The sequence below is a fragment of the Oryza brachyantha genome, chromosome 6 (assembly GCF_000231095.2).
Source record: "Oryza brachyantha chromosome 6, ObraRS2, whole genome shotgun sequence".
NCBI lineage: Eukaryota > Viridiplantae > Streptophyta > Magnoliopsida > Poales > Poaceae > Oryza > Oryza brachyantha.
Genome location: NC_023168.2, coordinates 7069978 through 7097500, shown reverse-complemented (window position 1 = coordinate 7097500; position 27523 = coordinate 7069978). Strand labels below are relative to the sequence as shown.

Genomic DNA, 27523 nt, shown 5'->3' with positions numbered 1-27523 from the left:
AACAATTACACAGTTATAAAAAATCGTAAGACAAATTTTTAAAATCTAATTAGAACATGATTAACCATAACGTCGAGTTCTCTCCCCCGAAGAATCGATGCTTTTTGGAGGAGTACGGACGATGGTCCGCTTGATTCTTTGCGTGCACCTGCTGCTGCTTCCGTCTTCATATAGTCCATTAGTACAACATACTTACGTACGTCATCCTACCTACTAGCTATTTACATATTCCATGTCATGTCAACATAATTATATAGGTACAGTTTATAACCATTGGTTATTGGCATAATAAATGAGAGATATATTTTATTAATATATTTTCAACCATACGGCATATTTACACATAGCGACGTATCATATGTATTAGGGATTGTTCTTATTTTTTTGAAAAAAGTTTGCGTACACGCTACTATATTTAGTAGGGAAATTTTACTGTACACCCAAAACTATGTGAGCCATTCATTGTATATTGATCCAAGGGCTAAGATAAATCTTACCTCTTAGGTGGTAAGATATCACTTATTATCATTAAAAAGCTTACTATAAATTATAAATTACTACAAGGAACTACAAGGAAGGAACAAACAAATATTTCCTTGTGTGTATAACAAAAGTATTATTAATAATATGCATTAATCTACTAATAAAACTAAAGTTTTTGAATGAAAATTATAATAACCTGCTTAGTGAAATGTTATTTAGTTTTTGTCCGTTCAGTTTATTCTCAAAGTTATGAAGTAATTTAAACATTGAGTTATAATGATTTTTGTTTTGAAAAATAAAATTTCCATTATAATTGTAAATAATTTAAATACAAATAGCATGAGTCATATATAAATACATTTATTTTAAATTTTACATGACAGTAAGCTGCCCTAGGGATTCTTGGGTCCGGGTCACTCCCTCCGACCCTCCCTAGGGTGACCTAGACGGAGGCTAAGCCTTATCGCTATTACCTTTCGCGCACCTCTCCTGCCTTGCCATCGTCCGAGTCTGAGTGGGTCTGACGGCAAAGGCGGCCAGCTGCAACGATGGTGGCGGCGAGGCTCTTCTTCTGCCTCCGGGGATGCTCTAGCGGTTGGGGACCTGCAGTAGCCGAGAGGAGAAAGGCTACGATGTCACCCGAATCAAATGGCTGAGGACCATATAGGCAAGGTATGGCACTCACCATGTCTTGCCGAGCCTGTCAAATATGTTTCCTTTTTCCGTGTAATTAATTACTAATAAATATCAATGTAGATTTTACTCCTGATAATGAGTTATCCAATATAAAATATTCAATCTTTTGCTCTTTGTAGCTTTTATTTAACCAATTATGATATATAGTGTAATTCATGCTATGCAACTTGTTTCTTTCTCCACCCTGTTAACGACAATATTTGGATTGTAGTCGTTAGAGATAAAATCATGGAGATGAAATCAAATTGAGTTGAATAGAGCAATCGGACTATTAGTTGGAAAGTGAATCGGATAGCCGATACAGAAGTGAATCGGATTAGAGAAGGAGTCTAATTGAGATACAAATAAGATGAAGACGATTCGGGAAATAAATAGAGCCCGTATGAAAACAATTACGTGTAAATAGTAGTTTTAGTTTTTGATATTTATCTTATTTGGAAAGGTAGAGTGTGCGTGTGTTACAATTAGTTAACTGATACGAATCTGTATCTATTTTAAGTCGGTTTTAAGGGTATAAATACAGAATCCCATAGTTTGTAATAGGGGCAATCACAAATCAATACAATTTCTTTCGGCGCATTGCCACCTATTTCGACGGAGCAAACTCTCGACGCAAGGTTAGTTGACTACAATCTAAGTCAGTAATTATCAACCCTTCGGATCAATTAGATATGACTTTCTCGGTTGTTGACGCTGAAAATAATAATCAACGGTCACACACGTAGGCATGGGAATCAATATTAGACCATTCTAGTGCAGGACCTAATTCTTAGAAATACCGGGCATGCCAGACAGTTTGATCCTGTAACTAACATAATATGGGAAAATAGTTAACCCCGAAACTGCTATCGGTCGGATAACTGATACCGTTCCAGGACCCTAGCCGATAGACTAGACGATCGACTTTATAGGAATTTTAGGATAACAGTTATAAATATGCCCAATCGGCCAAGTCAGAAATGGGATAAATACCAAATAAGCCAATCGGCAAGTTAATCTTAAGAGATCAGACCCAACCGAGATAGTCGTAAGCTTAATCAGCCGATCGAACCGTTCCCGTACTCATCATCCGCTAAATCACTAGCCGATGTAAGACTAAACATGGAATTAAATATAAACTGGGGTACTATGCTAATTATCGACACAAAACAATAACAACCAACGACGTGTATGTCTATACCAGATCTAGAAGATCGATTCTAATCGAGACAGTACAGATCTAAGCATAACCATACGTAGCATCAAGTGAATATTGTAACATGCGAGTAACGAGATAGCAACACAGCGTAATCCATTAGCCAATTCGTTAAACTCAGCCGATCGGACATATTTCTATGGACAGATTGCTCCAGACATACATAGATCAGACCTAACTAAGACAAAGACAATATGCAGTCTACTACGATATAGCCATAGAAGTATGAAGACCAATGAGGCTAACAAATTACTCAATCGATTACTTGAGATAATGCTGGCTAAAACTCCAGCGATAAGTCTCTACGAACCCCCGATTCTATCCAACGACATAGATCTAATAAACCAGATTGATCGGACCGAACCGAGACAGAATCAGGCTAGTTAGAACAATGCCACCAGATTGAAAGGAGAACTCGTAGAGACTTGAACAAGTGCTAAAACTACTTCAAATCAGCATAGATTAAAAGCAATAATAGAACTTAGCCCGCCGATCAACCAAGCAGAAGATCGGACTTAACCGAGACAGTTATGTCTTAGTTGATCGACGGGTTTTGACAAACTAGAACTTACATTGCGAAGCTGATAAACCCCGCGCTGAAAGCTCAAGCAAGTCGAGGATTTAAGACGATGCACCAAGTTAGATTGATCTAGAGATATCCTTACAAGGACCCCAGACAGCTATATTTATAGCCCCAAGAAATAACTAACCGGATAAGAATCCACTACTACCTAACTTTACATTATTCGGACTCTAATTTAATAATAGAATCCTAAACAAACTTCGGAATAAATCTAATTAATGTATACAGACTCACAGTTAAGCAACGAATATTCCTCCAAACTTTGGGCCCAATCGAACTCCCTTCCTTGTCCAATTCGCACTTTATCGGCTACAACCTCTTCGCATCCAGCTTCCTGTCCCTAGCCGATTCGAGCCTTCCTATCCGATTCGGTCTTCAACCGTGTTTCAATCCATAACGACTATTTGCCAAAATCTGACGTTAACATCGGTTTAGTCCGATATTTTGTCTAATCTATTTGACGGTTTACCTGAGATTTTGTGATTACTTCGATCTACATTCTAGTTTGGAGCAATGGATTATCCTCGATCAGGGTTTATGCTTGAATTCGATTGCATTTATTACTATAAGTTTGGTTGAGGCGGTTTTGTCTCGGTTTAGTATGATCAATCATATTTTCCAGACTTATGTTTAAAGATTAGATCGAATGCCTGGATATTTCTTTTGCTGGAGTTCTAGCCTACATTATCTTGAGTGATTCACCGGTTGGTTTATTAAGCTTATAAATCGTTATATCTTTTATGATTATATCGGCACAGATTGTATACTATCTCGGTTTGGTCCGATCTAGACAGAGAAACATCTATGATCTATTAAGTTTAGTAAATAGGTCATTGAGTTATGTTGGTTTAATAGTTGATTATCTGTATTATGCAATATTATGTCGATCTCATTCTTAGAAATGCTTAAATCTGAATTACTTTGGTTTAGTCTGATCTTCCAGGTTTAGCTTGAATATGCATGATGTTACCTGATATTGTTGTATGCTGGTAATTAATCTAGTAATCCAGTCTATTCTGTTTAAATTTGCATTAGGATTTATCGGTTGCTGATTGTATGTACGATAACTCATAAATCAAGCCGATCGGCTAGTTAGTTCTAAAAGTTGTCTCGGTTAAGTCTGATCTTTTGGGATTGGCTGATTAATCAGCATGTTTTATTAGTTATCGTGGCCATAATTTAGCCGATAAGATACATTAAGCTTATATACCATGAAATTCCTATAAAGCCGACTAACGCCATCCATCTGCTACGGTCCAAGCTGTATCGGCTTTCTGGCGGATAGATCTTTTAGAGGCTTTTAATTTTTGCCACTATTTGCCACCAGTACCACCCCTTAATCCCTCTCACAGCTACAGTGAGAGGGGAGTGGCAAATCTATTGCCACTTACCCTGTAAAAGTGGCAAATAGTTAAATTTCCCGATCTTTTAGGTTTAACATTTTATGTTTCTTATATCTTGTCAATTGTAGGGTCAAATTGACTGGCACGCCTGTTTATTCTAAAAAGTAGGTTCTGCACTGAATAAATCTAAGAAGGTCTTCCAGATCCACGTGTGTGACACATCATCAAACTCATTTTTGACGTCAACACCCTTCTATATGTTTTTGTTCGTGTTTTAGCAACTAGGAACCTTGGCATTATTAGACTAACAATCACTTCATGTCAAAAAAGACTATCAATCACTATTAATAGATCTTCACTACGCTAACAAATATGAATTGTTATCTTCATTTTGACAAGCATTTTCAATGTATTTTATCTTTATAGTATGAAAAACCACATAATTGTTATATAAAATTGATTTAACCCACATATAAAATTGTATATGTATGTGGTGTATCTCTCAATTTTCTCTAAATTGTCCGTAATTGTGGGTGGGTAGCAAGGAGGTGCCACAGAATGGTGATGGATGACAAAGCGTCTACAGCTCATTTTCAATCCATCCTTCGTCACTGCCCAGATCCAGCCGGAGTTAGTGGGGATCGGTGGGAAACTCTGATGAGGTGGTGGTAGCGGCGGTAGCAGGCAAGAGGTACGGTACCGTACGGCAGCACCGGGCTAGATCTGTCCTCCACCTCCTTCCCACTCCTTGGCCCTCCTTGGTCCAAGGAGGAGGAGGAGAGGCCCGTGCGGTATTAGGCACGGCACGATCGATGAGGTGGGAAATGAGGAGGGTGGACGCTCGATCGCTAGATATGCAAATGCAACCATTGGAGCCTAAGCTAGAGATATCATTACTCCCAACCTAAGCATCAAGTTCCCTGATATCTGCTATAATACTTTACTTGCAGCCTCGTCTTCTCATTTATACTTATGCATATTAGTAAAAAAATTAAATTTTTAAGTTTAAATTTAGAGCTCGTTTGAGATTTTTTTCACTAGAGTTTATCATTCAAACTTTGCTTTTAAATTGCTAAGAACACATATATAAAAGTTTTATTCATAAATTATTTTTCGTTTACAAATATATCGCTTCGCTTTTCCTAAGAGCAGCCAAAAGATAACCGCATTAGAGTATGACCGGAGAAAACGCCTGCAGCTGCCCTTTTGTCTATGCTTTTGTAAGGAACTCCTACATTGTTTGTGTTCTCGTGCTGCTTCTTGTGTTGGATAAAAACGGTTCGGAATCTTTTCGGATTCCAGGCCAGTTTTCGGAAACGGAAATCTTTGGTCGGAATTTTTTTTGGAATTTATCGGAAACGGAAATAGATACGGTAAGGGCACTGTCCGTCAGAAATCGGAACCGGTCGGGAACTTTCTGGATTTTTTCTCGGAATTTTTCTGAAAACCTATATGACATAAAGTCACAATATCAACCTAAATGGCCCAGCTCACATCAGCAAGTTAGCCTTAAGTCCTTAATAAAAACATATATACAAACACTTTACTTTGTAACAACTATGGACACTTTATTTTATAATATGATATATAAAAACATATATAATAATATGCATGATTTGTACTTTACTATAATAATTTATAAATTATAGTTTTTATTTGGTATTTAGATAATCATTAACAAAGTGACCTATGAACTTAACTGTGATGATAAAAAGTGGTATGGTTAGTTGGTAATGTTTGAAATTTTTGATCTACTGTTTTAGAAAAATAATTGTAACCTCGGTTTGAGAGTTTTTATAGTGCGATAAATTTCCGTTACCGTATCCGGTCCAATTCAAATTCGTCCCTTTTTGTATTCAACAATATTCGATTCTATTTTTTTATCCGAGGTTTCCGATTCCGAAAATGATATTGAAACGAAAATGGTAAATGTGGTTTTCGTTCGTTTCCGAGCCGTTTTCATCCGTAGAGGCAATATAGGCCATAGCGCACGTTTCCTATGATGGGCCAGGCCCAATGTCTAGCCCATCTTCACTACGGCCCACAATGGAGACGTGCGGCGGCCCGGCCCAAAACCTGCACAGACAAGCAACATCTCCCTTTCCAAAGTCGTTGCTGCGGTCTTCTCCGGGGGCATTCTGGTAAATTCCCCACCTCCGCATGCACCCCCGCCGTCCTGCCCGGTTCACGACTTCGCACCCCCAAGTCAACGGTCGTCTCCCCTCCCGATCAGACTCGCCGCGCGTGTCGCCCTCGCTCCGATCTGGACCGTCCATCCATTCGACCAGCGCCATCGCGTCCGTCCATCCGTTCCACGCGGCGACGCCTCCCCGGCCCCGCCATTATTAAATGCCGCTTCTCTTGCTCTTGCTCAGCTCAGCTCAGCTCAGCGCCTTCACACCGCGACAGCAATGGCGCCGCCAGGGAAGTCTCCCCTCCTCCCCCTCCTCGTCTCCTCCGTCGCGCTGCTGCTGGTAGCCTCATCCGTCGAGTGCTACAGCGGGGGACACGACGTGACGCGGTCGGCCGTCGCCCGGCGCTCCGGGGAGTACGTGCGCCGTCGCCGGACCGCCGTGCCGGTGCCGCAGCACAGGTACGTGCTCGCCGAGAAGAGCAACTCGACTCGTGCGGCGAACCACACCGCTCCTGCGGCGTCGAACTCGACGCCTCCTTCGACGGCGGAGCCCGCGGCGGAGGCCGGGAAGCGCCACCGCAGCCACAAGCACCGGGTGCGGAACTGGATCATCGGGTTCGTGGTCGGGTCCCTCGCCGGCGTCATCTCCGGGCTGGCGACGTCGGTGCTGTTCCGTACGGCGCTCAACTGCGTGCGGGGCCGGTACCGGAGCAAGTCCGACACAGTGATCTTCACCCCGAAGCTGATCAAGAACAAGGAGCACCTGGCGTTCCTGGAGAAGGAGGACGGGCTGGCGTCGCTCGCCGTGATCGGGCGCGGCGGGTGCGGCGAGGTGTACAAGGCGCAGCTCCCGCCGGAGCGGGAGGGGGAGGCGCCGCGGTTCATCGCCATCAAGAAGATCAAGAAGCGCTCCGGCGACGGCTCCGGCCAGAACAACAACAACCTGAGCGACGAGGAGAGCCGGCAGCTGGACAAGTGGACGCGGCAGATCCAGTCGGAGATCCGGACGGTGGGGCACATCCGCCACCGCAACCTCCTCCCGCTCGCCGCGCACGTGCCGCGGCCGGACTGCCACTGCCTCGTCTACGAGTTCATGAAGAACGGCAGCCTCCACAACGCGCTCAAGGCCGAGCCGTCGACGACGACGGACGACGGCGGGCCGGCGCTCCTCTGGCCGGCGCGGCTCCGCATCGCCGTCGGCATCGCGGCCGGGCTGGAGTATCTCCACGTCTCCCAGCGGCCGCAGATCATCCACCGCGACCTGAAGCCCGCCAACATCCTCCTCGACGACGACATGGAGGCCCGCATCGCCGACTTCGGGCTCGCCAAGGCCATGCCCGACGCGCACACCCACATGACCACCTCCAACGTCGCCGGCACGCTGGGCTACATCGCGCCGGAGTACCACCAGACGCTCAAGTTCACGGCCAAGTGCGACGTGTACAGCTTCGGCGTCATCCTGGCGGTGCTCGGCACGGGCAAGGAGCCGACGGACCCGTTCTTCACGCAGGTGGACGACGTCGGCATCGTCAAGTGGCTGCGGCGGGTGATGCAGGACGGCGACCACGCCGGGCTCATCGACGGCGCCATCGCCGGCGCAGGGTACGACGAGCAGATCCTCCTCGTGCTCCGCATCGCCGTCTTCTGCACCGCCGACGACCCCAAGGCGCGCCCCACCGCCAAGGACGTCCGCTGCATGCTGTCCCAGATCAAGAACTAGATACACTACACTACTCCATTAATTAGAACTAAACACACACGTTCTTCGCGTGAAGAACGAGACCAGCATCGTGAATTCCTCTGCCCAGTTAGGCAGCGAGATCGGGTTGGTGTCCATTAGTCCATGGATTTCTTCGGTCCTCTTCGTACTAGTGGTGATAGTGCTGGGTCGTCGAGTCAAGGTGGCTGGGGGGCACAGTTGATATGGACCATTTGGTGCGTGTTTACTCAGCTGCCGCCCATGTTTGTTAAGTGATTAGTTTAATTATACAATGGATTAAACTAAAATGGTTGTTCGGGACTAGATTAATTCATGGTAGATGGATGGGATGTTGACTGTTCTTCATCTGATCCCACCTTGTTTTGTTCCAAAACGTGACTGTTTTGTCAGAAGAATTACACGAGGGTTTTTTTAATTTGACGTCGTTGAATCGTTTGTCTTATATTTTTTAAAAAAATAATAAAATTTTAAATCATATTTAAAGTTAGTTTAGTAATAAATCAAATCGTAACAAAAATAATTAATAATTATATAATTTTTTTAATAAGATAAGCGATCAAAACGTAAACTCAAAAGTTGAAAATGTCAAATAAAAACAAAGCCGAAGGACTATATGATTTCGTTTGATTATCATAAGTAGCTCGTCAGTGGTTTAACGATTCATGCATATTCTTGCGTCCTGTAAGGATACATAGAACATTAATATTTCTTGTAAGGCGAATTTTTATTATAAGTGGTTCAAAAATATGCCGTCTGAAACAGGTAATCAAGCAGTTGCCGTGCTTGCATAATCTCACTCTCAACGGAGACTTTTCACAACCAAAGTGAAACTTTGCTCACTAATTCCTATTACAGTTTATTTGTGCGATCCTATTAGATCCTGACAGTTTGAAAGTACTTAAATACATATTTAGGAGAGTGCTTGGTGAAATGCTTAACAACATGATTAAGCTAGGCACTCTACCGATTTTTTAACGCAAATACCTCTATTTAGCACTGCATTAGAGGTGCTCTTATGATTACTCCAGAATAATTCAAAAATCAGGGATAGGTCGCATCATGCTTGACACGGCATGTCGCAATGGAGAAAATTGACTACCACGAGGAGGATAAATGATGGGGAAATCCATTCCATCTCAAATTCAGTTCTTGCCGTGTTTATCCTATTTTAAATATCGGTGGAAATTTGTGTAGACAGCCTCAAGAAAATTTTGACAACATTGACAAACAGAACGTCTAAGTTTTTAGACAGGTAAAAAGAAAATACTAGTGGTGAGGAATCTGAGAGATCAGGGGGAAAAAAGCTACAACCTACAATTGCCATTTTTTCTACTCTAGTCGTATCTTAATAGATGACATTAGATTTGTTGACCGTCCTATTTAAAAAACTTATGTAATTATTATTTATTTTGTAGTGATTTTTATATATTTGCACAAGTTTTAGTTATCATCCAGCAGTAAAGACCACTGACTTCAATTTTCCATGTTAGCACTACAGAACATAACAGAACAACGGAGCAACCTCCATGCTCCTGCATCTCCATGTGGAACAGCATCTTTTTTTAACGTGTCATCACGTAATGATAGCTAATGTAATTAAGGAGATGAACCAATTGAACGCAAATAAGAATTACTCCATGACTGTAGTAGTACATTGTCATCCCTATCCATTCTTCAGTTACAAACAGGTAGCTCATCTTCTGATGATATGCTCCATCATCTCTGTTCCATGCTTGTTCCTCCCACATTTCACATAGGGTTTGTTTGGAGAGCTTTAGATTCTAAGAAACAGCTGTTTGGTAGCCAGTTTCTGAGAATCTAGAAAAACTCCTAAACCCAGCTTCTCCAGCTTCTAGATTCTTAGTTCATTTTCTAGAATCTGTAGTTACAGATTCTTAGGAGCTGTGAAAAAAGCTCTCCCAAACAGACCCATAGTATCACTACGAACATTTCAGATGAAGTACATGTCTCCACTTTGCAGCATATATGACATATCTATCCACTATCATCACCATATTTGCACAGTTGACAGTGATTGTGCACTTGATCTTGCAGTCAGTTTGATCGCGGGTTGTTTGTTCCATCAGTTAGGAGTAAATGCATAGCGATATGGCCCATGTTACCATGTTGATGTAGAGCCCTCAACGCTGTAAAGAAATAGTATTCGGTAGTCATGATCTCTGATGGCATGCAGATGCAGCACCAGGCCACCAATTTGGATCCTGGTAGAAACATTGCAGATTGAAGATGAGCTTAACCATTCTACATGGCAGGGCAGTAAAAAAAAATCATGGATTTCACTATTGATGCATTTTGTAAGAGGGTTTTAAAATAATTTTTGTGTGGACTAAACAGTATAGCAGGGTAAGGGTTATAAGTTATAACAAAATGACCTACCTTGCAGAATTTTTTGCTTCAGCAAGAACACTGAACAAACACCTGTCCAAATTAAGGACCTCTACCCAGCATTCTTCCATTTGTTGGCAGTGGGTTACTTGGACAGCACTGTGATGTGTCCTATGTGTTCCAGTTGATCATCGACGTGTCCAACCTACCAATTAGCAATATCTCCTACAGTTAGAGAATGAATGAAGAATGACAAATATGATCAATTTAGTTGTATATGCTGTAACATGTTAGAGTTAGTGCAGAATATGTGTATATACTATGCAATCGGTTACAGAGGATTTGGATTTGGAGTTACAACAGTTATAGAGTTTGACTCTAAGGGTCCGTTTGGTAGGGCTCTAAACTCCAGCTCTTAGCTCCAAACTCTAACTCCAGTAAGAGCTGCTCCTGTGAGAGCTTGAGAGTATATCAAAACTGTTTGGCTAGCTTGGTCTGCTACAGAACTCTTAAAAAAGAGGATACAGAGTATATTGTTAATAATACTCTTGTGGATTATGTGTAGTCATGATTAAGCCATAATTTAATTATGTTTCTTTTTTATGTAATTAAATACTGATTATTTTTTAATTTAAACAACACAACTATATGGTTACAATATACTATATGACAAATACTATATCACAGTTAACCTACAATATAAATATTTAGTAATAATATATAGTAGCATTATCATTAACATAAATGAAATGAGCACAAAATAACATGCTATGATATAAATATATTGTGCCACAAGTACCGCTGCCGAGTCCTACGCGTGTCGTCGCCGCTTCGAACCGTTGTGCGCTAAACACGGAGGGAGATGGGGAGAGAATAGATTAGGGTACATGAGTGACAGATTTGAGTAATGATAATGAAATAATAAAGGGTAGTGGGTCTTTTGGCGTGGAGTGAAGCTGTGGAGCAGCAAAAACCCAGCTCCACCCCTTAGTTTATTTTTTAGAAGCAGCTCCACCAACTCCGCTTAAAAAAAAATAGAATCCATACCGTTTGGCACAACTCCAGTTCTAGATAAGTTGAAGTTAGGAGCTGAAGATGTGCTAAACGGGCTCTAACTCTAGATAGACGATACACCTGTAACCATATATGACTATAGCATACGTGCGGATATGACTGGCTAATTGTATTGCCAGCTAGTGATGGTAGATACATGGTGAGCGATGCTATGCGTACGAGCTTTTCGTACGATGCTTGTACGATGACACGGTCCGTGATAGCAGCGGTGCCCTGTTTGGTCCTGCATGCGCCGTTCGCTGTTTGGTTGCTGCGCCGTGGCCGTTTGGTTTCGTCCCAAGAACGTTTCCGGCAGCTTATCTTAACACTTTCATTCTTTATATTTATATCTTTTTTACTCCAACGGATCATCTGTATATGGCATCCTCTATATCTATTTGAAGGATTGAAGAGAGAACATCTAAATATAGAGTTTCTCTCTCCTAATATAGATGACATCCAAATATAGATGATGAGATAGATGTTCTGCTAGAGCTTAACTTTTACTCTTCGTCCTCTATTTCTAGGATGGAGGATGTGATAGATGAGTTGTTGGGGATACTCTAAGATCGTACGAAAACCTCTTACATGTAGCGCATTTTCCGATACATGGTATAGACCGCGTTTGGCCAGAGGGCTAAGTTATCTTAGCCCCATCGTTTTCCGCGCACATGTTTTCTACGAAAGTTGTTTTAAAAATTATATTAATTTATTTTATATTTTTTTAATAACTAATAACTAATTATTTATGTACTAATCATTAGTATGTTTATCACACTGGATAACTAACCCTTCCTCCCACCGTAAAGCCATAGCATAATATGCTACACCAAGGAGGAGCTGTAGGGTACGGGTAAAATTTGCCTCTTCAAATACTCAAATGTTGTGCCTCGTTATCGGTTTTCGATCCTGTACTTTTCGGTATGGTTTTCACTAGCAGTTTTTCTACTTGATAGAATTATAGGAACTATGTGTACAATAGCAGAAATGAAAATTGACGCACACGCACAGTTGATATGAAAAATAATCACCATTTCCTAAGAAAAGGCTAATCACCAGCAGCCTGAGCGACGGACATGATGCACGACAACTAATTATCATTATCTAAAAACCTAATATTCATTAAAAATGGAAAAAAATACGAAATAACAATAAACTTAGCAAAAAATTTAACTCCCCGTACACCTAATAACAACAGGATCTAACAACCATTTCAGATTTGAGTGCATGGAAAACAACTTAATAAAAAACCACAACTTACTGTCTAATGCTCTTACCGTATCCCTGACCACGGTGTAATCGACCCGTATTTTTTAAGGTACCCTCCAAACAATTGTATGCGCGCCGTCTGTTGTTACTTTGATCCAACGGATATGATTTCCTTATACTACACGGGCAAGATGCGTAGTAAAATTTTATAAAGGTAAAATTAAAACTAAAATATATAATTTACGATAAATTTATGTGTCGTATGTAATATTAAAATAAATAGATTACTTTTTTAAGATAAAGGAAGTTTTTATTGATCTTAGGTCATTACATAAAGGTGATACAATCACTCCAAGACCACTACTAAATATATCTTATCAAAGTTTCAAATAAAACATATAATATACTTATAAAAAAAACATAGTTAGATTTAAAATGGCCATCCAAATCAATGGTTAGATCTGATCCTACTACACTACTACTACCTCCATTTCATATTGTAAGTCTTTCTAGTCATGTCTAAATTCATTAATTGATGAATGTATATAATTTATATATATGTCTAGATTCATTAATATACATATGAATCTAAACAAGGCAAAAAAATCTTACATCGTAAAACGAAGAAAGTACCAAGCAAAGTGTAATGTACCGTAAAAGCAGCCAACCAACCTAGGTAAGAAATAGAGATAAAAACTAAGCATCAAAAACACTAACTGGGAGTAACTTATTACTGCAGGAGAACGGACCAGATAGATCAATTCATACCTGTTGCATGAGTCGCGCAAGAAGCAAGCCAGAGCCCAGAGCCCCTAAACGGGCATCTCCTCGGAACGGTTACGTTTCCACAGGCACAGGGACACCCACAGATGGAATGCCAGCGTGCAAGGAGAGGAAGACGCCAATCCAGAGAGGAGATCAACAGCTAGGTAGCAGCTAGGGTTGCATCCCTGATCTCTTCTTCACTGTACGATTTTTTTTATAAAAAAAAACAAGGTACGACATTAATGGTAAACTGAAATCGCCTCAGCTGAAATCTAATACTAAAAAGCAGAGAAATCAAGTTAGCTGCCATGGAGGGACTAACTGACCTGTCGTTCGTCGTTAATGCGATCACCGGCAGGGGCTCCGTTGCTTCTATTTCAACAGCAGATCCTTGTGCATCCGCTCCCAAGTCGTGATTGCCTCGATCCTTCCTCATTTTCAGCACAGGGTGATTCAGGTGTGCGGCCATTTCTGTCTCTAGCTGACCAAGCCTAGCCACTTTAGCCCCGTACTCAAGTGAAATCTCCATGAGCTTTGGAAGGTGACAGATACCAATAATTCCTGATTCCAACTTGCAGTGATAGATTTCTATCGTTTGCAACAAAGGCGAGCTGCCGTCCTCAAAACTGATCTCTCTTAGGTTATCCAGCCCGTGGATAGAAAATATTGCAAGACTTGGGAATGTTCCTGTTTCGAATACTAGTTCTTCTCCCACGTAAGCATCGAAATGAAGAAAAAGGATCTTGAGGTTAGGCAATCCCCCAAGTATCCGCATGGTTCTACCTTCCTTTAGCTTGCTCCTATATAAGTACAACTTCATCAGGTGCGTGAGCTGCTCAATCCAGCTGGGCATCTCCTCAAGATATCCAATCAAGGTCAGTGCCCTCAATAAGGGAGGAGGAGAGGAAATAGAATCTATACACTCAAGCGTTCCAATATCTGAGGATCCAGCAGCATCCACACACAGAGACCGTAGGGAACTGAGGTTCTGGATGGTTGTATATAGTATCATACATTTTTCCTTTGTCGCATCTTTTGTTTCCACACATAATTTCCTCAGCTTGCCTAACTGCCCCATCTCTTTGATTGCTCTACTGCTAGTCCGATTGATATCTATATACTCTAGGACCTGCAAGTCTGTCAGACGACCTACTCCTTTGGGTACCTTCACGCCAAGTGATTTTGACCAACAGCTTCTAGTGGCCACGTGCAATTCACCAATCTGTATTGCATGATCATCACGACTAACAGATGGTGTGAACATATTGGACAGACAAATTGCGTTACTTAAGCACCTCATCGGTTGATTTAGACTAAAATTGTCATAACGAGCCCTTATTGTAAAATGAACCCTTTTTCCAAAACGAATAATATGCAAGCATTGGAGTTTACTGATCTCAGTTGGTAGTGTTGCAATGTATGTTCCTCTCATGGTCAAAGTCTATAAGCCTTGTAATTTACCAATGGATCTGGGAACCGTATAAATGCATGAATCTCCAATACTCAAGTATTTCAAGTGGCGCAACAATGCTATGTCGTTGATATCTTTTTGAGTGATTAAAAACCTCACATTTTCAAGATCCAAGACCCGTAACATTCTCAATTGATCTGAACAAACCATGTGCACTAGATTCTTGGGTCTGTCTCCAAAAATAGATAATGATCGAATAATGCTCCAATCCAATCCTGTTCTAAAGGAAATGCTCCCGCCAAATGCTATGTGGCGAGTGTTTTCCTGCACTAGATCGAAGCCATCGTCCATTGGTAGTAACACAAAGTTTTCCTCTCTAGAGATTGAAACCGTAATATCACGGATGATATCATGGACTCGACAACTCAAAACTTTTCCTTCTATGCCCACTCTTGATCGTTGAATCATACTCCGGTTAATTAGCTCATGTAAGTAACTTTCTCCAACATCCTTAGCTGTCATCCCAACCTTGGCTCTAACAAACCCTTCTGCTATCCACCTATCCACCAGACGATTCCTTTTGATTTCAAAATCGTCAGGAAAGATACTCAAGTACAAAAAGCATGGTTTCAGATGAGACGGTAGGTGGTTGTAGCCAAGTGTCACCATTCTCCTCAAAGCATCTAGGCTTGGGTTGTTTTCTAGTTCCGAAGGAAGTTGTTCATAGAATTTATCCCAATCTTTTACATGTTTAGTTGCAAGCACGGCTCCAATTGTAAGTATTGCCAATGGTAAACGACCACACTTATTTACAATTCGTTCGACTATCTTCTGCATATCTTGATTTGATTCCATGTCCTCGTGTTTTTTATTTGTTTTCTTCAGGAGCAAAGTTATGGCATCATTCATTTGCAAGAACTCAAGGCGGTAGACTAGTGAGGCTATGGTACACGTCTCTGCTAGACCAGCATCCGGAGTGGTTATTACTATCCGACTGCCCTTCTTATTATTCTTAGGAAATGCAATATCATTTATCCAATTCCATGCATCCAAAGACCAAAGATCATCAAGAACAACAAAATACCTCTTATCCTTGAGTTCTTCTGTCATGTACTTGGAAAGTGATGTACTTGCACTACCACCTTTCCTTGCAATTGTTGCAAGAGTTTCTTTAGAGAATCTTGACCTAGAAGTTGGCGTATCATATCTTTGAGTAGCTCAATCCTATTAAATGACTGTGATACCGTAATCCAAGCATTACATGTGAAGTTCTTCGTAATGTCTTCTTTGCTTTCAAAGATCTTCCTTGAAAGAGCCGTCTTGCCTAGACCACCCATCCCAACAACACTGATTACCTTGGTGGGACCATTGTTGTCATTGGCATTGATCATTTCTAGCAATCTTCTCTTCGAGTCTGAAAACCCGACAAGCTCAGTTTCATCCACATTGCCAGCTGACTGATTACGAATGTCTTCTGCAAAGGAATCTGTGTCATCCTCAGTGCTGGACGAGATAGGCTTGACTAAAGTGTAGCGTGTGTTCCTGCTACTCACTTCTTCAACTCTTGATTTCAGGTTGTGGATCCGGATAGCAATCCGATGGCGCTCTTTGAGCTTCAACAACTGACGAAGCAGGGTTTGGCTTTCAATATGGACCTTAAATTCATCAAGGGAGTCTTCAATGTCATATGACAAGTCACGTATTTGCTCTGCCCAAACCTTTAACAGTTCGTCTTTCTTTTTCATAACTTCAGCAGCTCTTAGGAATGCCTGCATCGTTTTTAGCTCATCTTTGATATACCTGGAAATTATTCATTTGAAAGCAATTTAGGATATATCCAGTATTACCCTGATTCATATAATATAATAGACTAAAATTTTCATAATGTACCTTTTTTGTGATTTTTCATAATTTACTTTAACATCATTAAGACTTTTGTTTTAAATTTAAATTTATATTTCTAGTAGGAAACGGTACAGAGTGAAAACAATACATTTTTAAGAGCGGGTACATTCAGTTCAATGGAATTTCATAGACATGATTCATGACACTTTTTTTGTGGGTCTGTTTGGTTTGTAGCCAAGCTAACCAAGCCAAAAAAAAATGGTAACGCTATACAATACTAATCATATGTATGGTATGTAGCTAATAAATTGGCATTTCCAAATTATGAACTTTTTTTTGTCATACTTGATATCGTACCATATTTTAGTGTAAATACGAACTCCCTCCATATTTAAATATTAGACATTGGCTAGTTTAAAATTAAACTAACCAACGTCAAAAAAAAAACAGAAGGGAGTACATTGGTATCAAAATTTTATACTAAAAGTTTAGCTCATGCTTTCTTACATGACTGTAAATTTAAGTCATCTAGTAAAATATCATAGGTAAGCAATAATATGTTTTGTGCACTTTTTTCAGCCATTAATTTGCCTGCTTCGTTCGGATTAGAATTGGCGGCCAATAAAAATTGATTCTAAGATAAAGTTAGAGAAGATAAAGGTCAAACGTAAATCTAAAAATTAATTACGTCTTTTAAAAATATCAGAGAGTATTTATTTAGATGCGCGCGGCATTGCGTTGTTTCTAGTAAAAATCGATTCTAAGATGGAGTTAGAGACGATTATTCATGAGCAGTTCGTACCAGATGTCTTTCTGGACGCCGATCGAGCAGGAGGCTTGTCTCGTCGGCAGCGGCGGAGGCGGCCTTGCTGACGCCCACCAGCGACCTCGCCATGCTCAGCACCGTCTCCGCCATGGATCCGCTCCACTCGGCTCGACCTCCCTTCGATTCGATCTCGCAGCAACCAAGCACCACGAGCAATAGGACTAGGGGACTGGCACTTCGATCTCGTTCTCCGAGCAGAGTTGGTAGCTCTTGGCACCGAACTATCTGAGCAGAGAGAGGAAGCTCCGCTTTGCTTTATCATAGAGTTGCTGTCGCTGCAAGGGCACGGAGACTATCACTGAACGTGTTCTTTGTCGGCCCGAGATGAAAAATAAAAGATTATTCAACTTTTTAATAGATATCTAATGATATAAACTATAAAATTAACCAATATAAAATTAAAAATCTAATTTAGAAATATACGATGATGAACGGAACTTTTTTATTTAAAAAATGCATCGTTTAACCGTTTGAGAATCTTACGTGTAAAAGCTTTAAAAATCTAAATTTAATTAGAAGAAAAGAACGAGCCTTTCCTCCGCTATATTTATTAGCAGTAACTGTTACGGGTTAGGGTGTGGCTCAGATGTCAGAACCCTTCGAGGACTCAGTCCACACCACCCTACAAGATGTTTTTGTCCTCTGTGAAGACTTTCTAGCACACTATAAACGTATTTACAATATATGGTGTTTATAAAATTAAATAAACTATTATATATGATTAAATATAATACGATAAGTGAGTAAATAAAAAAATCATATTTTATATGAGAATGAGAGTAATAACGTTGTAAATATGAATGAATGATATTTGTATTGAGAGTAGTATCTATTATTAATGTTTTAATGATGTTGGGCCATAGAAATTAGTGACATCGCGGCCCACCTTGGACCGTCTGGGCTTTAAAGCAAGAATAATAATATAGCCAACAAGCTGGCTATAAAACTTCTTATAGTATTTTCTTAGTCCACTCATACAGTAGTTAGCTCCTTATCATTAATACAGGACCCACATGTCTTTCTCATATAATTTCTTGGTTCTTGTGACCAAGCTGGCTATAAGATTATAGCCAACTACTCTCCTCCTCTCTCCTCCACATAAGCATTTAGCCAGCTTGTAGCCTGCTATTATACTTGCTCTTAGGGTGCAAAAATGGAATTCGGTGCTATTTACCGATGGTAACTTTTCAACGAATCATTTTAAGGCTCCATTAGGACTAGTAATCTCATTTTGCCGATATTGTGTTTAGAAATTTTGGCATTGGCAGATTGTTTTTCTTTTAATTTAAGTCCCAAATTACAATTAGATAATGTATCGTCTAGCCTTATTTGAAAAAAAAAAGTCCTACAATGCATATGCTTACCCTATCTCTTGCACTCCCAACAGTAACCTCATGCCATATGTGGCTGTTGGCCCATGAAATGCCGAACACTTTGGCGCATTCACAACTGCATGTGGCAGTTGGGCTAATCAACGCACGCGAAATGAAAAAAATCATTAGTGTATGATTAATTGAGTATTAGTCACCATAAACTTGAAAATAAATTAATTTAATTCTTAAAGAAACTTTTATATATTTTTTAAAAAACATACTATTTAACCATTCGGTAAGCGTGCGTATGGAAAAGAAGGGGAAAAATTAGCCCACAGTTGCGAACGCACCCCTTGTCCTTGCTATCTTTATCTGCCCTCCTGGAACAGGCTCCTTCAGATGTCACACAAGAACTCTGTCAAAAATCAGATAATACATGCCTCAAAAAAGATCAGATAATACATAAAAGCAACTGAAAATGTATGACCTCACTCACCAGTCACCCTGCGTGATTTTGCCGGATTTTGACGAACCCCAGCAGCTACTCACACCTTGTAGGGCTTGCTGATGGCATCCTCAACAATGACATCTCCAAACTGAAAACAGTCCATCACTGGCACCTTCTCTTAATTTTTTTTTTTGTTAAAACTTGCCTGATTACAGTCTCTCGAAGCCACTAGTTGCTATCATCTCAACAAGCACTTTCTTAATCTGCCATTTTAACGAATTACAAACAGTGTTGATTTACACAACTTGATAAACTTGAGGATTAAAAATGTTGAAGAGATGCAAATAAAAACGTTTGAAAAAGGAGATCAGGTTTCACTGAAAAATAACAGAAGACTAGATTTCACTTACGCAGTCACACCCTCTTGAAAAAATTGTAAGAGTAAATCCAGAGTGAACCAGCAGCCTTCGTCAACAACAGACGCAGGTGGAGGGATTTATATGTTGGACCTCCTAATCCTTGTGAGTCTGAGTTTCCTTTGCCTCTTTCTTTTGCATTGCTAGCTATCAATGTCTGTGCTTTAGAAAACACTCTCTTTGCTTTATCATGATGCCATTGTGCTTTATCTACCTTTTCCTCGCTGTGAAGTTAAACACAGCTGGGTTCTTTCCTTGCTTGACAATCTCCCAAACATTCTTTGGCACCTTCTTGAAATCTGATTGAGGCCCGGTTCGGCCACCCCCTATAAGTTAACTAAGCCTTACTCGTTTTTCACGCGTACGGTTCCCGAACTGTTAAACAGTGTATCTTTTATAAAAATTTTCTATAGGAAAGTTGTTTTAAAAAATCATATTAATCTATTTTATATTTTCTTAATAATTAATTAATCATGTATTAATCTATTACTATATTTTATATGCTAGGATATAAGTTAACTTATCTACGCACGCCGAATCGTGGCCTGAATACAGGTTCCTGTTGCCCTTCGAAGAAACCTCTGAAGTTTCATCCATGCGTGTGCTGGTGAGCGAGTGCACCAAACTGCACAATTTATTGTTGTTTAACTGCGACTAGGAATTGGTATGTCACATAAATTAGCACGAATCTGTGGATCTCGGTTTGTCATTAGACATAATATATCAGTTGGAAGCAGTTTTGCAAATGCTTGGCTTTTTTAGGAAAAAAGGTGAAACCACATATTTACAAACAAAAAATAATTTATGAATAAAGCTTGTATTGTATATACGTGTTTTTATTAATCTAAAAGTTAAGTCTAAAAAATAAACTATGATTAAAAAAATCCTAAAATCAACTTTAAATTTAAGATTAGAAATTTATTTTTTAGCTTATAGGCGAGCAACGGCGAAAAGATAGGGCTGAGAAACTGCATGACGTCTACTAGGCAGAATGAAATAGGTAGGATGCATTGCAACTGCAACCTGATGTGGTTCAAGCAGACAAGAATATTGGTCAAAGCCATCTACACTGGTTTACACACGTAGAAGAAAGCAGATCATGTGGTTCAGTGCGGTTGATTCGGTAAACATTGGGGCAGGGTATTCAGCAATCTGAGAGTAGCAGACTATAAGTGAGACAAGAGAAAAAAGTATGAGCTATAGATTTATAGTTAGCTATATCACGAACTCCAATGCACCACGGACTCCAAGATACATGTATGTATGATAGGTGAGACTGTAGATTAAGTGTGTGGTATATGTTTATAGGTAACTATTGTATGAATTGACTATTAAGGGGCTATAGACGATTTGCAGCCAACATTTGGCTATACTATTGAACTTGCTATGTTGCTTGGACTGAGGAATCTCTTCTTTCTATAAAGTTCATGCCTACTAACTATAATTAATATAATTCTCTTCTCTCTCATAAAGTGACGTCACCTTAATTATTTTTAGCCTTAAGGTGATACATCAAGGGTATAAATTGCATCTTTTCACATCATCTCAATCGTTTTTAGCCTTTTGATGACTTATCAAGAGTGAATAGTATCTCTTCTCAATAGTTTTTAGTCTTTTGATGACTTATCAAGAGTGAATAGTATCTCTTCTCAATCGTTTTTAGCCTTTTGATGACTTATCAAGAGTGAATAGTATCTCCTCCCCTAAAAGACATATTACCTCAGTCCCATATTATATAAGATTTTTGACTTTCTAATTGTAATGTTTGACTATTCATCTTATTTAAAAAAATTGAAAATATTATTTAGTTTGTTTATTATTTTGTTTATTATTAAAAGTTGTTTAATTATTACTTATAATATTTTATATTTGCACTAAATTTTTGAATAAGATGAGTGGTCAAACATTACAAATAAAAATCAAAATCCCATATAATGTGGGACGGATGGAGTATTATACAACCCAATCATTTATAACTTATGGATAACTGATAAACGCACAAAAAAATATATAAACACATGAAAAAAGTTGTATAGTAGTTAGAAAAATTAGAACTCATATCTATTGTTTTACCATACAGTTCTTCTGTAGCAACGCGCGGGATATCTATGTGGTGATTTACACAGATGATACCACTTCTTTCCATACCATGGCTAGCATGCATGCATCTGCCTCGAAAAGGTTGCAGAGCTGTTCCAGGCACTACAATTTGGAAAAAAATAAACAGGATTTAACTAAATAAACTAACATCAAATAACAATTATCCTTCCTTACAGATAGTGTCATTTAGGCTGACACCAATCGCTAGTGGTGATGGTAGCGGAATTTGATCGACTTAAAATCGATCGTTAATTTCGGAGATATGTTCTAGTTTAAGAATTACAAGAACTACACATAATTTGTTGTTTTCTAACTTAAATCAAGCTATTAATTTGATTTTTGCAGCCATTTCTATTGTAATTTCTATAATAGTTGGTTGTAGCTTTTTTAAAAATAATCAAGACCGGAATGAATGATAATGAAAAAAATACCAAAAAGTTTAAGACCATGTTTAGCAAGTTTAAAATTTTGTTAAGCATGTTGGTAAGAAATCAGTTTTTCATAATCTAGAAAAGTTGAATTTTTCTAGTTTCTGGGTATTAATTTATTTTTGGATTCGGTATATACATATTCTCAAAAGCTAAATACCGTTTAAAAGACCTTCCGAAAGCTGCACTACTAGAAATTCTCCAAATTGGACCGAACTATCCTAATAACCGGAAATGAGCCACTGCCAAACAATAGTATCTCTCCTTGTATGCACCCTAATCAAGATGGAGACACGAGGTTGGGCCGTGCCCCGGAGTGTTTTTATGTCATGTTCTTTCAGCGGGGTCGCACTTAGTTTTTCCATCTGTTTCAAAATACGATTATTTCTAAGATTCAAATTTTTATACCATGCTGTAAGTATTATTGTGCTAATTTAACCAGACAAAAGCTTAAAAAGTGAATCTAAACCATTCAAAATTGTAAAACCCGATCATTGACTAAAATAATATCTTTTGGCCTAACCTTCATATGTGCTAGATAATCAATAAATGATTATATTTTCGAACACAGGGAATAAATATTTGTCAGTTTGGGAAGAGTAGCAAGCCATCTGGGCAAAGATGAAAGACGTCCGACTAACTCAAGACTCTCTGGGTGCCAGAGACGATATGACACATGTGTCCTTTTGCTGATAAAGGAGAAAGATAAAAAAAATATCTGAATATTTTATATTTTTTAATGATATAAACAATAAAATTAACTACTGCAAAGTTAAAAATCTACTTTACAAATATGATATGAATAACTTCTGTATATTTTTTTAAAAAAAATACACATGTACATGCAAAAGCCAAGAAAAAATATTATAATAAGCTATAGAGATTAGAAAGAACACGATTATCCAACCAGCTAAAGGTTGAGTTGTTTTCTACTGATTTTTTTCTTAATTTTTTTCCTACTTTCACGCACATATATATTTCTTGAACTGCTAAACAATGAGTTTTTAAAAATGTTTCTATATATAAATTCATCTTGTCACATTTTTAAAGTAGATTTTTAATTTTATAATAGTTAATTCCATCAATTATACCATTAAATAGCTACCACTAAAACCATAAGATCTTCATCTTCGTTTTCACAAAAGAACACAGCATATGGATTATCTCTTAATTACTGCATATATTTATTACTGACACATATCTATTTATTGCTTTTTTTCATGAAAAAATATAGAGTTAGTAAAGGTAGTTAACATGTAGGTATAGAGTACATTTTTTTTCTTTTAACAATCAAGGAATCGGTGGTGTGGGTAACATATTCAGTAATATCAACTATTTTCATTGGGAATGTTTATAGGAATAAAGATAAAGATTCCGTGAGTAACTTCAGCTCCCATTATTTCACTTTTTAGAAGAAAAAGCGAAAACGTGTTTTTGCAAATAAAAAATAATTTGCAGGTAAAACTTTTATTTACGTGTGTATAGCGACTCAAAAGAAAAGGTTATAAAATAAACCACAGTGAACAAACCATAAAATCAAATCTAAAATTAAATTTAAAAATTTAAATTTTAACTTGCCAGCCATTGTAAATGCGAAACGATTTGCCGGCCGAAACGATGGAAGCCTTCGTTTACCTCTCGATTCTTGTGTCGTCCGTGATAAGGTCTCTCGTTACCACACAATTACCACCAGTAAATATCTTAACCTCAACACCCTCCACGAAAACGTAGTCAATTGGCCAAGCGCAAAACTTCTGCTAAACTTGTGTCTCATTGCTATGTGAAGATACCTGTTATTATACGGAGTTTGGAGCACAACAAAATGCAATCTTAGTTGTTGACTCGTAGTAAAGAAAACCTAGTTGTTCGTTCTCGTGGTAAAAAACCTGTCACTTTGTACACATCCAAATTAAACTTTAAAAGCTTTTAACTTTTTTTCTTTTTTTAATATTTGGATTGTTTGTATGTGATCATTTGTATAGATTTGTTAAGTAAAGTACTACTGTATATGAATATATTTTAACAGAAAATAGTGGTTGTTAATATATAAAACGACTTGATTCTAGATCAGAGGGAGTACCTACACCTTATGATGTCATCATGAATCTTCAAACTAAGCATGCCACCTGTAAAAGTTAATAATATTCCTAAATCATGGCCACTAGTAAAAATCGAGTTAACAAGAACCCATTTGATCAAGTGCATCAAACATCAGAAGCTGCAATTACACGTGTGCAGTTATATCAATAGGTGAGATTCATTATATCACTGAAGCATGACTACATCACAAAAGGTCACAGCAGGGAAGACTAGAATTACAATCAGAAGTTCATCTGTCCGAATGTGCATCTGAGAACCCTCACACATACATACACACACCTCGAGTTTTAAGAGATTCCCATTCTAGCAGCACAGCAAGTCTGGGTATCCCTACAAGGTCTTATGGATAGTATGTATATAGCAAAATTAAAGGATAGTAATTTTGCAACGCATGGCACTCGTTTTCATCAAGATTGTGTAGGGCTGGATGTCACACAGCAAAACCATTTCTTCTGCACATCAAAACAATGAGATTAATGATGTCTAGTTAAGTATAATTGAATAAGGTTAGCTTATATTCATCAAGGAGAAATTCGGAGGAATATAGTCAATCTGAGTAATATAGGAAACATACCGAGTTTGTCTTGGGGGCATATGATTCCACCCTCTCAGGCCTAGTTTCTTTGCAGGGTGAATCAGTATCTTGTCCATTCCCACCCTTCTTCTCATCTCTGGCTTTGTTGAATATCACTGTGAATCCATCAGCGGAAGCTGGGTCATTGACATCCCATTCACCAAACTTGGGCAAGGGACGACCTGCTTCCTCCTATGAAAACATAATGATCCATATAAATGGGGTATTCTACCTTTTATTATATATGAGTAGACTATAAAATTACATTGATAAATTATGCTACAGAAAGAATGACAATTAGAAATTAAATGTGAAAGAACTCATGTATAGCAGTCTAAAAAATTGAAAACCGAAAAAGAAGAAAGTAATGAACATAAAGGATGATAATCCATAGTAGGCCATCACTTGAGGGACTAAAGGATGATGTAGCATATATGCTATATCCCCCTGTCTATTACAGTCTTAAAGGACACTATAATACATGAACCTGAGTAAAATATCAGAACATATAATGGAGCAGCTATGTAGATTCACAGCCTGTGCATAAGACATTCAGATAACATAATGATCAGATTGACTGTCCAATAACCAGAGAAAGAGTAGCACTGCCAGCAGTTTATTGACAATGCACAGCTAGATGCCCAACCACCAATACATGGAGTCAGACAATTTGACAACAGAGAAAATCTTATCTAATAAGGTTATCATTAGCAACGTTTCTTAGCAAAAAAAAAGTTAAATTAGTTGAGGCATAGGATCCTTCTGCTTTTGTAATTGCTGCAAAATGTTTGCTAACAAACAATCAAGATGCTTGATCCATGATGCACCCTCTCCAAAGGAGGATCAATGTTTTGGACGTGGTAGAATGCCCATTTAATGCTTTTGGCTAGAATTACCAAAAGAAATTTAAGTATGTGTATCATTTCCCCATAAGTGAAATATCAAAAGAATGAATCTCACCAAGTAAAGAGGATTTACCAAGGGAGAACAAAATGCTATGTAACACTCACAATCATAGGTAGCAAATTTCAACGAAATGAACCAAGAAAACTTAATAGGCTATAGTACAGATGCATCTTGTTTATTCATGCTGCACAAGCCAGCATTGATTTATGCATGTCGCACAGTACACAACAGTAAATAGGACAGTAGTATATTTGCTGCCTGAATGCATTAAATTGCAGTTCTATGTGATATGGGGGACAGGGGACCTCGTATCTGACAATTGCTTCATGGGGTTTTGGAACCTAATGAGCTTTCATGAATTCAAGCCCTGGCATTCACTAGAAGTAAACCTTTGTAATGCGGTAATGCCATCTCAGCAGCAGAAATCATGCTGCCTTTTGTTCTCCCTTTGCCGCATATCCCCTTGTTTTTAGTAAAGCAACCCAAGCTTGATCAAAGTTTCAACTTGACATTCCTTTCTACCAATTTGACATATTCTCTTACTTTTTGTTCGCTACTTCTGTTTTCAGAAACTTGCACATTCTACCCTAACCCCAATTCTCTACTCTACCAATAAAGAGGCTAGCGGGAAACACTGACCGCCAACAATCCTGGAACCGAAAGAACAAAACATCATCTGAATCTCAAACTCCTCCCAACACCTTAGAACTGCATAACGTCCCTTCTGCCGTGCGTCGCTGACATACTACCAAACACCCATCTAGTTCTCCCCATTTTTCTTTCTCCCACACGCCTCAAAAACTCAACCTCCCTCGCCTCTATAGCCAATATAATCCCAAGGAAGGGAGGGCGGGCGCGCTCATCTCGATCTAGCCAGGGCAACCCAGCACTCCATAATCAGTATCAAACGAGAAAAAAAAACGCACGCGCACACACACACATACACCGGGCAGGCGAAAAGAACATCACTCACCGACATGGATTGCGCCGAGCTCGATCCGGGGAGCACGGACTCTGTAGGGGGGAAAGTCTCCTCCTCCTCTCGGCGCGCGCGGGAGGGGAAAGCGACGGGGACGGGAGGCGAGGAGGAGCTCGGCAACGGCAGCGGGGAGGAAGAGACGAAGGAGAGGAGGCGAATCGAAGTGGAAAAGTAGTCGGTAGATTTTTATACCTAGAGCGGCTATAAAAATTAAAAAGAAATATAGTATTTCTCGCCTTTTCTTTTCCTTTTTTGCTTTTTCGTTTTGTGTCCGTTGGCCACGCCTCGGAGTCTGGGCGACGCGCATGTGAATGTGACCGGCGCGGCCGGGCCCACGCGTCGGTGGGGGGGAGGCGGGGCCCAGAGGGCAGCGGCGGTGGGCGGTGTGACGGCGCGGCGGGAGGTGGTGGTGGGTGTGAGACTTCTGAGTTTGACCGGGTGCGCGGTGTGGAAGGGGAGGGGGAGACAGTCAGACAGAGAGTGGAGACGCACGCGGAGGGGGAGGGGGAGGGGTGCACGTAGTCGGTGTGTGCTTAGCTGGCACGGCTCGGGAATCTGGGACTAGGTCCATAGGGGTAGTGACGGGATTTCCCTTTTCTTTCTTTCTTTCTTTCTTTTTTTTTTCTGTTTTTTTTTGGTTATGTGGTTTT

At 39.5% G+C, this 27523-nt stretch overlaps 2 protein-coding genes and 1 pseudogene across 3 annotated transcripts; 1 reads left to right on the top strand and 2 right to left on the bottom strand.

Annotated features, from left to right (window-relative positions):
* Positions 1-6543: 6543 nt before the first annotated feature.
* LOC102712268 (leucine-rich repeat receptor-like serine/threonine/tyrosine-protein kinase SOBIR1) lies at positions 6544-8441 on the top strand. Its single transcript, XM_006656830.3, has one exon. It carries the CDS (start codon positions 6712-6714, stop codon positions 8152-8154), a length of 1443 nt encoding a protein of 480 aa, XP_006656893.2. The 5' UTR covers positions 6544-6711; the 3' UTR covers positions 8155-8441.
* Positions 8442-9818: 1377 nt separating this feature from the next.
* On the bottom strand, positions 9819-17699 carry LOC102711987 (annotated as a pseudogene).
* Positions 17700-24504: 6805 nt separating this feature from the next.
* LOC102719774 (protein NOI4-like) lies at positions 24505-27038 on the bottom strand. Of its 2 annotated transcripts, none has more exons than XM_015838343.2 (3): positions 26868-27038; positions 24989-25180; positions 24505-24863 (listed from the first exon to the last, which is right to left on the bottom strand). In XM_015838343.2, exons 1-3 carry the CDS (start codon positions 26871-26873, stop codon positions 24822-24824), a joined length of 240 nt encoding a protein of 79 aa, XP_015693829.1. In that variant the 5' UTR covers positions 26874-27038; the 3' UTR covers positions 24505-24821. The 2 variants fall into 2 exon arrangements, with proteins under 2 accessions (XP_015693829.1, XP_006656004.1); XM_006655941.3 differs by having other exon boundaries at positions 24505-24866; positions 26868-27019.
* Between the last annotated feature and the right edge of the window lie 485 nt (positions 27039-27523).

What these genes read in the sequence shown, in the direction of transcription:
- LOC102712268 (XM_006656830.3), top strand. Translation starts at nt 6,712, where the DNA reads ATGGCGCCGCCAGGGAAGTCTCCCCTCCTCCCCCTCCTCGTCTCCTCC.
- LOC102719774 (XM_006655941.3), bottom strand. An exon ending in ATGCCCCCAAGACAAACTCG is followed by an intron (nt 24,867 to 24,988) that starts GTATGTTTCCTA and finishes TTTGATGTGCAG; the next exon opens with AAGAAATGGTTTTGCTGTGT.